Source organism: Suncus etruscus, chromosome 1, assembly GCF_024139225.1.
Source record: "Suncus etruscus isolate mSunEtr1 chromosome 1, mSunEtr1.pri.cur, whole genome shotgun sequence".
Classification (NCBI taxonomy): domain Eukaryota; kingdom Metazoa; phylum Chordata; class Mammalia; order Eulipotyphla; family Soricidae; genus Suncus; species Suncus etruscus.
Window position 1 is genome coordinate 84,010,620 of NC_064848.1, and position 16,448 is coordinate 84,027,067.

Here is a 16,448-nt window from a genome sequence, read left to right on the forward strand (position 1 = left end):
CAGAGTTTTATAGTTTTCCTTGTATAGGTCCTTCACATTTTTAGTCAAGTTGATTCCAAGATATTTGAGTTTGTGTGACACTATAGTGAATGGAGTTGTTTTCTTTTTTTTTTTTTTTTTTTTTTTTTTTGGTTTTTGGGCCACACCCGTTTGACGCTCAGGGGTTACTCCTGGCTATGTGCTCAGAAATCGCCCCTGGCTTGGGTGGACCATATGGGACTCCGGGGGATCGAACTGCGGTCCTTCCTTGGCTAGCGCTTGCAAGGCAGACACCTTACCTCCAGCGCCACCTACCCGGCCCCTGGAGTTGTTTTCTTAATGTCCATTTCTTCCTTATTAGTATTGGTGTATAGAAAGGCCATTGATTTTTGTGTGTTAATTTTGTAGCCTGCCACCTTGCTATATGAGTCTATTGTTTCTAGAAGCTTTTTGGTAGAGTCTTTGGGGTTTTCTAAGTAGAGTATCATGTCATCTGCAAACAGTGAGAGCTTGACTTCTTCCTTTCCTATCTGGATTCCCTTGATATCCTTTTCTTGCCTAATCGCTATAGCGAGTACTTCCAGTGCTATGTTGAATAGGAGTGGTGAGAGAGGACAGCCTTGTCTTGTGCCAGAATTTAGAGGAAAGGCTTTCAGTTTTTCTCCATTGAGGACAATATTTGCCTCTGGCTTGTGGTAGATGGCCTTAACTATATTGAGAAAGGTTCCTTCCATTCCCATCTTGCTGAGAGTTTTCATCAAGAATGGGTGTTGGACCTTGTCAAATGCTTTCTCTGCGTCGATTGATATGATCATGTGATTTTTATTTTTCTTGCTGTTGATGTTGTGTATTATGTTGATAGATTTACGGATGTTAAACCAGCCTTGCATTCCTGGAATGAAACCTACTTGATCGTAGTGGATGATCTTCTTAATGAGGCATTGAATCCTATTTGCCAGGATTTTGTTGAAGATCTTTGCATCTGCATTCATCAGCGATATTGGTCTGTAATTTTCTTTTTTCGTAGCATCTCTGTCTGGTTTAGGTATCAAGGTAATGTTGGCTTCATAAAAGCTATTTGGAAGTTTTCCTGTTTTTTCAATTTCATGAAAGAGTCTTGCCAGGATTGGTAGTAGTTCCTCTTGAAAGGTTTGAAAGAATTCATTAGTAAATCCATCTGGGCCTGGGCTTTTGTTTTTGGGCAGACATTTGATTACTTTCTTAATTTCCTCAATAGTAATGGGTGTGTTTAGATATGCTACATCCTCTTCATTCAATCGTGGAAGATTATAAGATTCCAAAAATTTATCCATTTCTTCCAGGTTTTCATTTTTAGTGGCATAGAGTTTCTCAAAGTAGTTTCTGATTACCCTTTGAATCTCTACCATATCAGTAGTGATCTCTCCTTTTTCATTCCTAATACGAGTTATCAAGTTTCTCTCTCTTTCTTTCTTTGTTAGTTTTGCCAGTGGTCTATCAATCTTGTTTATTTTTTCAAAGAACCAAATTCTGCTTTCGTTGATCTTTTGGATGGTTTTTCTGGTTTCCACTTCATTGATTTCTGCTCTCAGCTTTGTTATTTCCTTCTGCCTCCCTATTTTTGGATCCTTTTGTTGAGCACTTTCTAATTCTATGAGCTGCGTCATTAAGCTATTCAGGTATGCCCCTTCTTCTTTCCTGATGTGTGCTTGCAAAGCTATAAATTTTCCTCTCAGTACTGCTTTTGCTGTGTCCCATAGGTTCTGATAATTTGTGTCTCCATTGTCATTTGTTTTCAGGAAGGTTTTGATTTCCACTTTGATTTCATCTCGGACCCACTGATTATTCAGTATGAGGCTATTTAACTTCCAGGTGTTAAAATTTTTCTTCTGTGTCCCTTTGTAGTTTATATATAATTTCAGGGCTTTGTGGTCAGCAAAGGCAGCCTGCAAAATTTCTATCCTCTTGATATTATGGAGGTATGTTTTGTGTGCTAACATGTAGTCTATCCTAGAGAATGTCCCATGTACATTGAGAAAAATGTGTATCCAGGCTTCTGGGGGTGGAGTGTCCTTTATATATCTACTAGGCCTCTTTCTTCCATTTCTCTCCTCAGGTCTAGTATATTCTTGTTGGGTTTCAGTCTGGTTGACCTGTCTAGTGTTGACAATGCCGTGTTGAGGTCTCCCACAATTATTGTGTTGTTATTGATATTATTTTTCAGATTTGTCAACAGTTGTATTAAATATTTTGCTGGCCCCTCATTTGGTGCATATATTTTTAGGAGGGTGATTTCTTCCTGCTGTACATATCCCTTGATTAATACAAAATGTCCATCTTTGTCCCTTACAACTTTCCTAAGTATAAAGTTTGCATCATCTGATATTAATATAGCCACTCCTGCTTTTTTTTGGGTGTTGTTTGCTTGGATGATTTTCCTCTAGCCTTTTATTTTGAGTCTATGTTTGTTCTGACTATTCAGGTGCGTTTCTTGTAGGCAGCAGAAGGTTGGATTGAGTTTTTTGATCCATTTAGCCACTCTGTGTCTCTTAACTGGTGCATTTAGTCCATTGACATTGAGAGAAAGAATTGTCCTGGGAGTTAGTGCCATCTTTATATTAAAGTTTGGTGTGTCTGTTGGTAAGCCTTGTCTTAAAGTATGCCGTTCAGTTTTTCTTTTAAGAATGGTTTTGAGTCTGTGAAGTTTTTGAGCTGTTGTTTGTCTGTGAAACTATGTATTGTTCCTTCAAACCTGAAAGTGAGTTTTGCTGGGTGCAGTATTCTAGGCGAAGCATTTATTTCATTGAGTTTTGTCACTATGTCCCACCACTGCCTTCTGGCCTTGAGTGTTTCTGGTGACAGGTCTGCAGTAAATCTCAAGGATGTTCCCTTGAATGTAATTTCTCTTTTCGATCTTGCTGCTTTCAGAATTCTGTCTCTATCTATGGGATTCGTCATTGTGACTAGGATGTGTCTTGGGGTGTTTTTTCTGGGGTCTCTTTTAGTTGGCACTCTTCGGGCATGCAGGATTTGATCACATGTATTCATTATCTCTGGTAGTTTCTCTTTAATGATGTTCTTGACTGTTGATTCTTCCTGGAGATTTTCTTCCTGAGTCTCTGGGACTCCATTGATTCTTAAGTTGTTTCTGTTGAGCTTATCATAGACTTCTATTTTCATCTGTTCCCATTCTTTGAGTAATTTTTCCATTGTTTGATCATTTGCTTTGAGGCTTTTTTCCAATTTCTTCTGCTGTATGTAATTGTTATGTATCTCATCTTCTAGTGTACTGATTCTATCCTCAGCTGCTGTTAACCTGTAGGAAATCTCAAACATGTTTTTCTTCAATTCATCTACTGAGTTTCTCAGACCTGTTATTTGATCTGAAATTTCTGTTTGGAGTTTTCTCATTTCTATCTTCATATTCTCCTGATTCTTTTTAGTTTTCTCTTCTATACTTTGTTTGAGTTCTTTGAACATGTTCCATATTGCAACTCTGAACTCCTTATCTGAGAGACTGACTAGGTGGTTGGTCATGTTCAAGTCATCAGAGTTGCCATCTTCATTCTCTATGTCTGGCACTGGCCCGTGTTGTTTCCCCATTGTCACACTAGTACTGCGTGTTTTTCTACGTGTTGTGATTGTATTCATCGGCTAAATGCTGTGCACCTTCACGAAGGGGAGCGGAGCAACCGTGCTCCTCTGGCTTCTCCCTTTCTGGGCGTGTCGACTCACCTCCACGGAAGGCTCACAGGAAGGCAGGCTGGCAGATGGGCTGCACCCAGAATGAAATCAGGCCAAAAATGCAGGACAGCAGAGTAGAGAGGCAGAAGTGTGCTGGCATCTGAGATCCAGCGAAGTTCAGTCACAGAATCATTTTTATGGACTGTTTGAATTTTATAATTTTGGGGCCACAGACAGTGGGTACCTAGAGCCTACTCCCAACTTGTTGCTTGGTGATTGCTCCCAGGGGTGCTTGGAGACCATGTGGTGCCAGAGATTAACCTGTGCCTTCCCTGTGCAAAACATGTTGTCCTTTGAGATATCTATCCAGCCCCTTTCATATATTTTAAAATAAAGATAACATTAGTTGACTTGCAAACAATGCATTAAATATTATACTTTAACAAAAATATTTCTAAAAATTATCCCACATATATTTACAATTCTACTTTCAATTCAAAAGATTGATTAAGTCATGGAATAATAGAATTTTACTATTCTAAAATACTTAATATAGGTAGAAAAAGTTGTTTAAATTTTAAAAATATTAAATATGTTTAATAAAATGTGCATAAGAACATAAATCTAAATATATTTGTAAATATAATTAATATATAAATACAATGTATTAATGGATTATATAGTTATATAATATAAACATGGTTAACATAAAGAATGATAAATAAAATATTAAAATACTAATAATATTAATTTAATAAACATATTAAAGTAATGTTTAATATTACACATTGAAGTCATTTGACATCCTATAAGTGAGACTTAAAAGTCACTATGAAAGATGGAATTAAAATAGTTCTGTCAAATTTTTTCTTTTTTCTTGTGGGATTAGATATGGGGCCTCATGTAAGCAAGGCAAATATTCTATTGCTGAGCTGTCATTCCTGGCTCTAGTTCTGCCAGTTTAAAACTCCAGATGATTCTATAAAATGATCTACCATATTAAATGTTGAGCATATGGTTACGAATATTCATGCCAATAATATTGGATAAAAAATGTCACCAGAAAAATTTCAAGCACAATTATATATATTTGCAAACATCTCAAGTATTTATTTAGGTAACATACTGTGGATGGTGAAACTTCAAAACCGGATTTATCCAGATAGTCATAAGGATCTCTCTTCGAGGTCATTAAATTATGGTCAGCTATTTGTCGAATTAGCAGTGCAGTCTCTTTTACTCCTGGGGAAATTATAAGCTAAAAAATATTTTCAATATGTTAGAATATAAAAATATTAAAGGAGTAAACATAGAATAAAAATTTATCTTTGTAAGGAAAAAGTACATTCTATTTTTGAACATTATTTTAGATATAATTTATCAAATTATATAATATCCAGAACATTTTGTTTGTGAGGATAATCAATTTTTTCCCTACATATGCTTTTCTGTGGACTCAAATTTTCAAACAGTTTTTCTTCACTTTTATTTGGTACATATTAGCAGTCTTAAATATACATGGTGTTGCATTATATCTCTGATAGAAGAAAAGCAACTTAGGGGCCAGAGTGATAGCACAGCGGTAGGTTTGTCTTGCACGCTGCTGATCCAGGACAGATCTGGGCTTGATCCCCAGCAACCCATATGATTCCCCAAACCTGACATGAGCCATTTTTGAGTGCAGAGGCAGGAGTAAATTCTGAGTGCCACTGGGTGTAGCCCCAAAACAAAGACAAGCAAAAATAAGAAAAGCAACTTAATATCACTAATAATAGTAAATACTTTTCTGTTTCTAGACTAAACCTACTGTTCTCAAGTAAAAACAAAAATTTTCAATTTATATTATCTATTGCTTGTATTTTGGGAATTGTTCTTTCAGTTTTGGCTTTATTAACATTAAATGCCCTTCAAGAATGTGTCAACATGGGGGCTGTAAAGATAGCATGGAGGTTAGGCCTTTGCTTTGCATGCAGAAGGATGGTGGTTCAAATCCCAGCATCCCATATGGTTCCCTGAGCCTGCCAGGAGCGATTTCTAAGTGTAGAGCCAGGAGTAACCTCTAAATGCTGCCGGGTGTGACCCAAAGACAAAAAAAGTGTGTTCAACAGAATGAAATTTAGCACTAAAATATTATTTCTGGGACCTAAGCAATAGTTCAACAGGTAGGGCACTTGTCCTCCCAACTGGATTCAATTCCATATGATCCCTGGGATATCACCAGGAGTAATTCTTGAGTCCAGAGCAAGGAGTAAACCCTGAGCACTACAGGGTATGGTACCTGCCAAAAGCAAACACAAAAACCATAAAATACCATTTCTTAATATCCTGTCACTTGTGTTTTCTCCATGTTTCTTTTTTGATATGGCAGCTTTTCTCCCTTTCACTTCTACCTTTCTCATCTATTTCATCTTCTTGATTTGGATGAAGAAAAGACAGTTCATTCATGAATAGTTGAATGTGAACAGAGAAAAAGTGTCATAAGTAATCATCCTTAGAAATATAAGTATTTTGGGGCCAGCCAGAGAGAAAGCACAGCGGTAGGACATTTGCCTTGTAAGCAGCTGATTTGAACAGAAGATGGTTTGAATCCCAGTATCCCATGTAGAACCCCGAGCCTGCCAGGAGCGATTTCTAAGTACAGAGCCAGGAATAACCCCTGAGTGTCGCCAAACAAAACAAGCAAAAATAGAAATATAAGTATCTTGTGTTGTAGTGGAAATTTAAGAAATTTAGACATATGAACCCTATAAAGTAATTATGAGTTTCTAACAAGAAAAGATATAAAACGATTACACCCTGGAAAGGTTCTATTTATATATGTATATATGTATACACACTGGTGTATATACACAGGGTATATGATACATTGGTGCCATATACCTTGTGTAGCCAAGGAATAAAATAATTTTCTAAAATATACTTGGGGATGTGTGTCATATGGTTCTGGGATAGGCTTAGGAGCTTCCTGCAAGCAAAGAATGTACTCTACCTTTTAAGCTATTCTCCAAGCACACAATGGTATAGTTTTTACAAAGAAAAAGGACCAACTTACTTCTTACCCTCCAGGGTGGAAGTAATGTGAAGAACTGACTGTGTACAAAAAGTACAAAGTATTATTGGGAGAATGGGAGGAGAGGTAAATTTTCTTAAAGGAAGTAGTATTTGAACTGGACAAAAAAATATCTAGGAAGGATGGCAGTGAAATGAGAGTAACATTTTTGGTGGAAGACAGGCCAGAATGCCATGTTTGTGAAATGGCAGAGAAATAAGAATGTAGATTGTACAATTAGAAAATGATGGGTGGAGTGAGGTGAAAGGAAGGTATACTGGTGTGAAATTGGTAGTGAAGTCTGAATTCAAGCTGAGTTTCAACTCTATTTTAATGATCTAGAAAGTAATGGGAGGAAGGCATCTAAATGAAAAAATTCAACTTAATAACAAGTATTTTGGGGCCGAAGAGATAGCACAGCGATAGCAAGCAGAAGATTCAGGACCTAAGGTGGTTGGTTCGAATCCCGGTGTCCCATGTGGTCCCTCGTGCCTGCCAGGAGCTATTTCTGAGCAGATAGCCAGGAATAACCCCTAAGCACCACTGGGTGTAGCCCAAAAACCAAAACCAAAACAAAACAAAACAAAAAATAACAAGTATTTAACAAGAGTTGATTTAGTATGTACATACCTGGGATTATGCTGTAGTTAGGAATAAAAAAATGAATAAACATGTTCCTCACCTTGTCCCCCCAAAAGTAAATGGAATAATAATATTACCATAAAATAAGTTTGGAAGAGGGTAATAAATTGTTTTAGACATGCAGAGTTGAAGTGCCTATGGGACATTAATATGAAGATTTTCAGTAGAATGCTAGAATATAGGTACAGATTTTAAGTCAGAAAAAACTTTAAGAATCATATCCCAAAATAAAACTAAAATTGTGGGAAAATATGAGTTTATGGAGAAAAAAAATAAGTACAGGTAGTTAAAATAAAAGAGCTAAGTCCTGGATTCAAAAGACTTCATTTCAGAACAGGATGCTGAAAAAAAAAAAAACAAAAAAGACCCAGAAATGAGACTAATTCAACATTCATATCAATAGATTTGCTTCACATATCAGATAAGTTCTTTTTATATCTCATTGTTTTGAAGCCATACCAGGCAGGACTTGGGTTACTCCTGGCTCAGTGATCAGAGAACTATGCACTGCCAGTGTTTCAGCTCCAGCCTTGTGGGAGTTTTTCTTTGCTTTGAGATTTTTTAATCTTGGTATTTTGGGGCCACACCTGACTGACTGCTCAGGGCTTATGCCTGGCTCTTTACTTTGGGATCACTCCTAACAAGGGAACACATGTTGAGTGCCAGGGATTGAACCTGGGTCTTCCATGTGCAAGCCAAGTGCCCTACCTACCTACTGTACTATCTCTCTGGCTCCCAAGTCTTAGCCTTTTGTATGCCAGAAAAGCACTTTAACCCTTTGAGTTACCTCTCTGGCTCCTAGATATTGTCTGTTTTGTTTGGTTTGGTTTTGGTTTTGGTTTTGGTTTTTGGGCCACACCCGGCGGTGCTCAGGGGTTACTCCTGGCTGTCTGCTCAGAAATAGCTCCTGGCAGGCACGGGGGGACCATATGGGACACCGGGATTCGAACTAACCACCTTTGGTCCTGGATCGGCTGCTTGCAAGGCAAATGCTGCTGTGCTATCTCTCCGGGCCCTTGTTTTGTTTTTTAAGAACAAACATGATTATGCTCTGGGTTTACTCTTGGTTCTGTGCTCAAGGATTGCTACTGGTAGTGCTTAAGGAATGATATGGGGTGCCAGGGATCAAATCTGGGTGAGTTGTGTGCAACTGACCACTGTTCTATCTCTCCAGACCTTGGGACTTTGTCAATCTCTTACAAGAACATTTTTTCCTTGTTTCCAGTGATAGTTGGGAGCCATGGTCACATCCAACAGTGCTGGGAGATGATGAGCCTGCAGCTCTAGGGATCTAACCCAGGACCCCACACAGCATATGTTCTATGATTTGAGTTACATTCCTAGTCTAATAGAACAAATATATTTTAATTTTTAAGGAACATTTATTTTTAAATATTATTTTTCCTTACCAGTTTCAATTTATTTGTTTTTTGTTTGTTTGTTTGTTTTTTTTAATTTTTTATTTAAACAACTTTATTACATACATGATTGTGTTTGGGTTTCAGTCATGTAAAGAACACCACCCATCACCAGTACAACATTCCCATCATCAATGTCCCAAATCTCCCTCCTTACCACCCAACCCCCCCTGTACTCTAGACAGGCTTTCTATTTCCCTCGTACATTCTCATTATTAGGATAGTTCAAAACGTAGTTATTTCTCTAACTAAACTCATGCCTGAATGTGGTGAGCTTCATGAGGTGAGCTGTAACTTCCAGCTCTTTTCTCTTTTGTGTCTGAAAGTTATTATTACAAGAATGTCTTTCATTTTTCTTAAAACCCATAGATGAGTGAGACCATTCTGCGTCTTTCTCTCTCTCTCTGACTTATTTCACTCAGCATAATAGATTCCATGTACATCCATGTATAGGAAAATTTCATGACTTCATCTCTCCTGACACCTAAATACTTTATTCATTTTTTTTCCATGGTTAAAAAAATGTCTAAAAGAGGGCAGGGATGAAGCATAGTGGTGGAGTACATGTTTTGCAGTTATGAGGCCCTGGGTTTGATGCTTTGATCCAAAAAGAAAGAACATAATCTACATAGTAATTGGAAGTAAAATATGATTTAAATAAAGACTTTTAAAGGCTGGAGAGATAGCACAGTGGGTAGGGTGCTTGCTTTGCATGTGTCTAGCCTAGGTTTGACTCCCAGCACCAAAAACGGTCCCCAAACCCTGCCAAGAATGACCTACTGAGTGTAGAGCCAGGAGTAAGCCCTGACTGCTATTCCCCTTCCCCAAAAAACATTTAGAACAGAAGCTTTTTGTTTGTATAGTTTTGGGCCACAACCTCAATGATAAGGTGTCCCTCCTGGCTCTGCACTTAGGAATTACTTCAAGTGGTGCTTGGGGGACCACATGGGGTTGAACCCAAGTTGGCTGCTATAAAACAAATAGGTATCTGTGATACCTAGAACAGAAGTTTAAGGAAGGGGCCAGAGAGATAGCATGGAGGTAAAGCGTTTGCCTTGCATGCAGAAGGTCGGTGGCTCAAATCCCAGCATCCCATATGGTCTCCTGAGCCTGCCAGGAGTGATTTCTGAGCATAGAGCCAGAAGTATAGAGCCAGGAGTAACTCCTGAACGCTGCTGTGTGTGACCCAAAAACAAAATAAAAACAAAAAAAGGAAGAAGTTTAAGGAAGAATTTTAATTTTGAAATTGTTATTTATTTGGATTTTTAGCAGTTTTCAGTTTACCCATTTAATACTTTTTATTGCATACTTGAGTTGGAGTATAATTTTGATTTATGAACTATACTTGAGAACAAATATACATGAAAAATATACCTTGACATCCAGTTCTGATTTTAGCCCACATGAAGCCATAGCTGCATAAATCTGTGCTAGGTGCTGATGTGTCTTTTCTGTTAAATGGTACCTAAAAAGAATTACATTCCTTTATATGAACTCATTTGAAAGCTGATCATGCTAATTAAAAATTCATTAGTAATGTTCATACTTTAGTATCCCTTCCCCTGCAAAAAAATACTAGAATGAAGATTCCTTAATTCAGGCAATAACTATTAAGTGTTTAGCAAATGGAAACAATGTACTTAATTCTGTAGGGTTAGTACTCCAAAATTATAATATAAAACAAAATGTGACAACAGGAAAAAAATTTAGAATCAAGTAAATAAAAAAATGGGATAGTCAGAATTAAATACTTGTTTGTGATTAGTATATTTTGAAAGATTAAATAGAAAAGAGAATACTTGAGAAATTCTGAATAAATAGGCACAATAGTTGAAGAAAGTAGAGAGTACTGTTAAAATGTGAGAACATGAGCAAAAGTAGGAAGGAAAAATTAATTTTGCAAGTGAATAAGCAGTGTGGATGAAATGAACAACAGTTAAAAATTTGCTTGAAAATATGTGTTGGAATTATATTCTGAAGATGTTTAATATTAGAGTATTCTGTATGTATTCAGTAGGAAATAGGGGAGTCATTGAATATATTTTCTCAGAATGGAGTAATCAGAGCTTGGTGTTGAGATTATTAAGGGGCCAAAGAGGGTGCTCAGCTACCTAAAGCACATGCTTTGCATGTAGTAGGCCTGGGTTTGATTCTCAGCACTTCTTGGTCCTCCAAGCATTGCTTAGAGTGATCTAAGTACAGAGCCATGTGTAAAATTGTAAACCACCAGGTGTGACTCCCAAGACAAAACAATATTAATTAAATGTACAACAGATTATGGAGAGTTATAATGATCCATCTGCAGGTATAAGTCTATTATAATTGTAATTGGTGTCTATTGTAATGGTTCATATAAAATAATGAGATCTGAATTATGGTGAGGACAGAGAGAAAAGAAAGTTTAGCGGGCCCGGAGAGATAGCACAGCGGCTTGCAAACAGCCAATCCTGGACCAAAGGTGGTTGGTTCGAATCCCGGTGTCCCATATGGTCCCCCGTGCCTGCCAGGAGCTATTTCTGAGCAGACAGCCAGGAGTAACCCCTGAGCACCGCCGGGTGTGGCCCAAAAACCAAAAAAAAAAAAAAAAGAAAAAAAAAAAAAAAAGAAAGTTTAGGACCTGAATCAATAGAAATTACTTCCAATCTTGGAAATTAAAAGAAAGGCAATGGTATTAATAGCTGAAGGGCAAAAAAAAGGACAAGGTGCTTGTCTAACATGCACTTGACTGGATTTGATCCCTAAATCTTAATCTGGTCCATCAAGCTACTCTATGAGTGATCCCTTACCCTAGTACCATAAGTAAGATCTGAGCAACTCCAGGTGTAGTCTAAAAACAGAAAAAAGAGAAAATTAAAAAAAAAAAAAGAAAAAAGAGAAAATAAAGTTTTGGAGGAGATATAGAATTTTAATTATACATAAATATGTCACTGAAGAGCTGTGGAATAAGAGAGGGAAAATATATAATAAAATATGATTGGGCCAGAGAGATAGCACAGATAGATAGACTTGCATGTGGCTGATCTGGGACAGACCCATGTTTGATTCTCGGCATCCCATATGGTCCCCCAGCCTGCTAGGAGCGATTTCTGAGTGCAGAGCAAGGTGTAATTCCGGAGTACAGTTGGGTATGGTCCAAAAACCAAAAAGAAAAAAAGACAAGAAAAGATATGTGTAGATGTTTCAAGTGAGACTATAGCTCAATATATGAGTATACTAGTTTAAGTAGAAAGATAACTGAAATGTAGGTGGGGATAAGCCTTTCAATTGACAGGGCAGACAAAAAAAGAAAGCATATAGATAGAGTTGGACACCAATAAGGAAAAATAGGTAAATAAAGAAGGATTAGTTGCAGAAGACCAAAAATATCATGGAATTAGAATTCCTGAAAGTACTTACAATGGACCTATGTATTGCAGTAGTGAAAGATAAAATTATTTTTGGATGTTCTCTTAAAATAGTAACACTGTACTTAAAATATAAGCATTTTATATTAGGGAATAGTACAGCAAATAAAGCATTTGCTTTGCATGCAGCCAATTGAAATTTTATTTTCGGCATCCCATTTTGTCTCCTGAGTACTACAGAAGTAATTCCTGGGTGCAGAGCCAGCAATAACTCCTGAACATTGCCAGGGGTGGCCAAAAAATATTTACTCTTACAAACCATTGTTACCTCAATTTTAAAGAAATTAGAAAATACAGGGGGAAACTTAGAATACAAGTATAAATGCATTCAACTTTGAAAGTACAAAAGTAGGGGGGCCGGGCAATGGCGCTAGAGGTAAGGTGCCTGCCTTGCCTGCGCTATCCTTGGACGGACCGCGGTTCGATCCCCCTGGTGTCCCATATGGTCCCCCAAGCCATGAGCGACTTCTGAGCGCATAGCCAGGAGTAACCCCTGAGCGTCACCGGCTGTGGCCCAAAAACCAAAAAAAAAAAAAAAAAAAAAAAAAAAAAAGAAAGTACAGAAGTAGGAAGGAAATCTAGATTATAGAAAAGAAAAGGAGCAGTGGAAGCTGTATAGGTAAATACAAGATGCGGAAAAGAGACATTTAGTAACCCTTCAAAGCCAACGTCTTGACATGGATTTTTTTGGGATTATCAGTTAATTATCATCATTAATAATTATTATCATTAGCAGTGAAAGAAAGCATAGCAAGATGCCATTCAGTTAGCAGATTTAATAAATTGTTATTTGTTAATTTCTTTTGGTTTTTGGGTCACACTTGTCAATGTTCAGGGTTAATCCTAGCTCTTCGCTCAGGAATTACTCTTGGTGGTACTCAGATGTCCATATGGGATGAACCATAGAACTCATGTTGACTTGCATGCAAGGCAAGCACGTTAGCTGCTGTAGTCCCAGATTTAATAAAATTTTAGAATAATTGAAGGATGTTATCTTTTAGAAGAAATGTCTGAAAGAGAAGATACTTCTTTGGCCTACCATTCCCATTTTATATATATAAAAAAAACTCAATGATCCCTTAGAAAGTATCTTAAGCAGGGGCCGGAGAGATAGAATGGAGGTGGGACTTTTGCCTTGCATGCAGAAGGCCGGTGGTTCAAATCCCAGCATCCCATGTGGTCCCCCGAGCCTGCCAGGAGCGATTTCTGGGCATAGAGCCAGGAGAGACCCCTGAGCACTGCCGGATGTGACAGACAGGAAGGAAGGAAGGAAGGAAGGAAGGAAGGAAGGAAGGAAGGAAGGAAGGAAGGAAGGAAGGAAGGAAGGAAGGAAGGAAGGAAGGAAGGAAGGAAGGAAGGAAGGAAGGAAGGAAGGAAGGAAGGAAGGAAGGAAGGAATCTTAAGCAAACAAAAAGTAACCCTCAAATGTACCCAAAGTCACTACTGTTCAATACATTTTTCCTGTGTTGAATAGGGTGGAGAGAAGGGACTGTATCATATGTTTTGAAAAAGATTTGTCTAGAATTTAAAAGATATTAAGAGAAATACTTAAAAGAGCAATAAGATGAGAAGTGAGATGGAGGCTAGAAAATAATTTACAAAGAATGTTCAGGCAAGGGACCAGCGTGATAGTGATAATGAGTAGGGCCTTTGCCATGCATGAGGCTGACCCAGGTTCGATCCCTGGCATCCCATATAGTCCTCAGAGCCTGCCAGTAATAATTTCTGAGTGCAGAGCCAGAAGTAGCCTCTGAGCATCGCTGGGTGTGGCCCAAAAACAAAGCAAAAAAAAAAAAAAAGAATAAAAGGAAAAGAAAAAATGAATGTCCAGGTAAATAATAAAATATAGTTATAAGTATAAATAAAATATACCACATTTCCAATTTGTTTGCCTGTAGATATGCCCATGGGTTTAACTTGAGAATCTTTGAATTAAACAAATTGTAGGTGGAAAATTGGCACAGTTACTTATGTTCCAAGAGGAGAACTGAATAACTTAAATATGAATATGACTTTGGAATCAGAAATCTTTACTTACTCTGAGTTAAACCTTTCTTTGGTGTATAAAATTATCCAGCAATAGTTGTATTGGAATGATAATGCCATCAATCTCATAATGATATTGTCTGATGCTCTCTCACAATTTAATTCTTCAAGGTCCTGCCAGGAAAAAATTTTTTTTGTCTTGGTTAAAGAGATGTTATGTTTCATAAGGGAATAACAAAGTCCAAAAGGCACTAGAAATGAAGTGCAGAAGTGTTCTTCAGCAGGAAGCTTACTACAGGGATGGAGGTGGGAGGGGAATAAGTTAGGGAAGGGAACACTAGAACAATGGTAGAGGAGAAAGTATTTAGTCAACAGGCAGACTGGGGTCAGGAGGAACGAAGATGAAGGGATTGGTGTTGGAATATTGTAAGCCTGAAATTTAATAACGATTAATTTTGTAATAAGAGCTTCAGCAAAGATATGTTTCTCTCTCAAAGTGATACATGATAAAACAGCATACAGAGTACCTCCCTATTATGGATAAATTTGTAGACAAGTCTCTCCTATAGGGAGCAAAAAGTAGTATATGTTTTAAAAGCGTGAACAATTTACAATGAATGTTTTTTTCTTTACATTTTAAACAGCGTGATTAATACAATTGTTATTAATGTGATTCATACATAAAAATTCAAGCACCACCTGCTCCACCGGAGTGTTAACCTTACTCCACCATCATCCCATATCTTCTTATATCCTGCCCTCCTTTCCTCTGTCTTGTTTATTTGTATCCTACATAAGAGATAGCATTTTGTGCCTGTCCCATTCAATTAATCAGTATTATATGTTTTCATTTTTTTCTAACAGTCAAAGATATCCCACTGTATATAAGTACCATAGCTTCTTTATTTAGTTATCTGTTCTTTGCACTTGGGTTATTTCCAGATTTTGGCTATTGTGAATAGTGTGACTATAAAAATAGGAGTGCAGGGGTGGGGTAAAAAAAAAAAAGGAAAGAAAAAAGAAAATAGGACTGCAAGTGTCTTTTCTGCATTGTTTTTGGGCGACTGGGGTATAGTTTCAGGAGTGGAATGTGTGGGTCAATGAAAAATCAATTCCTCGTTTTTTGAAGAATGTTCATATTGTCTTCCAAAAAGACTTACAAAGTCACTTGACATTCCCACCAGTGAGAGTACCTTGCACTTTTTCTACTGCATCTGCACCAACACTGGTTGTTGTTCATTATGATGAATCCAGTCTCTGGTATATGGTTATGACTCATCGTAATTTTAATTTGCATTTCCTTGATAATTAGTGATGCAGAGCATTTTTTAGAATCACAATTTTCATTTATTTGTTTTTAATAATTTCTTTTTCTTTGTTTATTTGGGGGGCATACATGGCAGCACTTAGGGGTTACTTCTGGTTCTGCACCCAGAAATTGTTCCTGGCAGGCACAGGGGACCATATGCCATGCTGGGGATTGAACCAGTGGTGGTCCTGGGTCAGTCACGTGCAAGGCAAACAAACACCCACTGTGCTACCACTTTGGCTCCATAATTTCTTTACTTAAGCACTGTTGTTACAAAGATGTTCATAGTTGGATTTCAGTCATGAAATGTACACCACACTTTATCAGTATAACTTTCCTGCCACCAATGTTCCCATTTCCCCCCTCCCCATCCCCTGCCTGTCTTCAGGGGCAGGTATTCTATTTCTCTCTCTATCATTGTTATGGTAGTCCTTAGAGCAGTTATTTCTCTAACTGCGCTCACTGTTCTTTGTGGTAAACTTTATATCATGGGCTGGTCTTTCCAGCCTGCATCTTTATTGTCTTTGGGTATTATTACCATACTCTTTTTTATTTATCTTACATACCAATTACTATATACTCCACTATAAGCTGACCCGAGTATAAGTCGACCCCCCAATTTTACCCTAAAACTGGGAAAACTTAGTGACTCGAGTATAAGCCGAGGTGGAAAATGCCAGCCATTGGTAAATTTCTTTTTTTTTCTTTTAATTTTTTATTTTTAATTATGAGAACAAAGATGCAAAGAAAGAGGACAAGGTAAAGTTATAGTGGAAGGACAATCACCCATAAGCAGAATTCTCAGTAGTCCCATTGCTGATATCTTAACTTTGAACTTTCAGCCAAGAACATTAAGAAAAATAAAACAGACCCATATACAATTACTTTGTCCCTCAAGTCCCCAGATTGTAGTACATAATTGCACACAAAGCAATCTAAAGACATAAAACTTATGTAACTCCTTAAACATTGAAGGCGAAGTACTTTTTTACATTTCC

The 16,448-nt window shown here is 37.5% G+C and overlaps 1 protein-coding gene across 1 annotated transcript in view; it reads right to left on the reverse strand.

Moving 5' to 3' along the window:
- The window catches only part of SHOC1 (shortage in chiasmata 1), a 114,796-nt gene that overhangs the window by 9,177 nt on the left and 89,171 nt on the right, over nt 1-16,448 (reverse strand). Inside the window, exons 33-35 of the mRNA XM_049774727.1 lie at nt 14,194-14,315; nt 10,126-10,216; nt 4,769-4,900 (exon numbers count right to left, since the gene is read on the reverse strand). Of these exons, the coding sequence (XP_049630684.1) occupies nt 4,769-4,900; nt 10,126-10,216; nt 14,194-14,315 (345 nt within the window). The remainder of the gene's footprint in view (nt 1-4,768; nt 4,901-10,125; nt 10,217-14,193; nt 14,316-16,448) is intronic.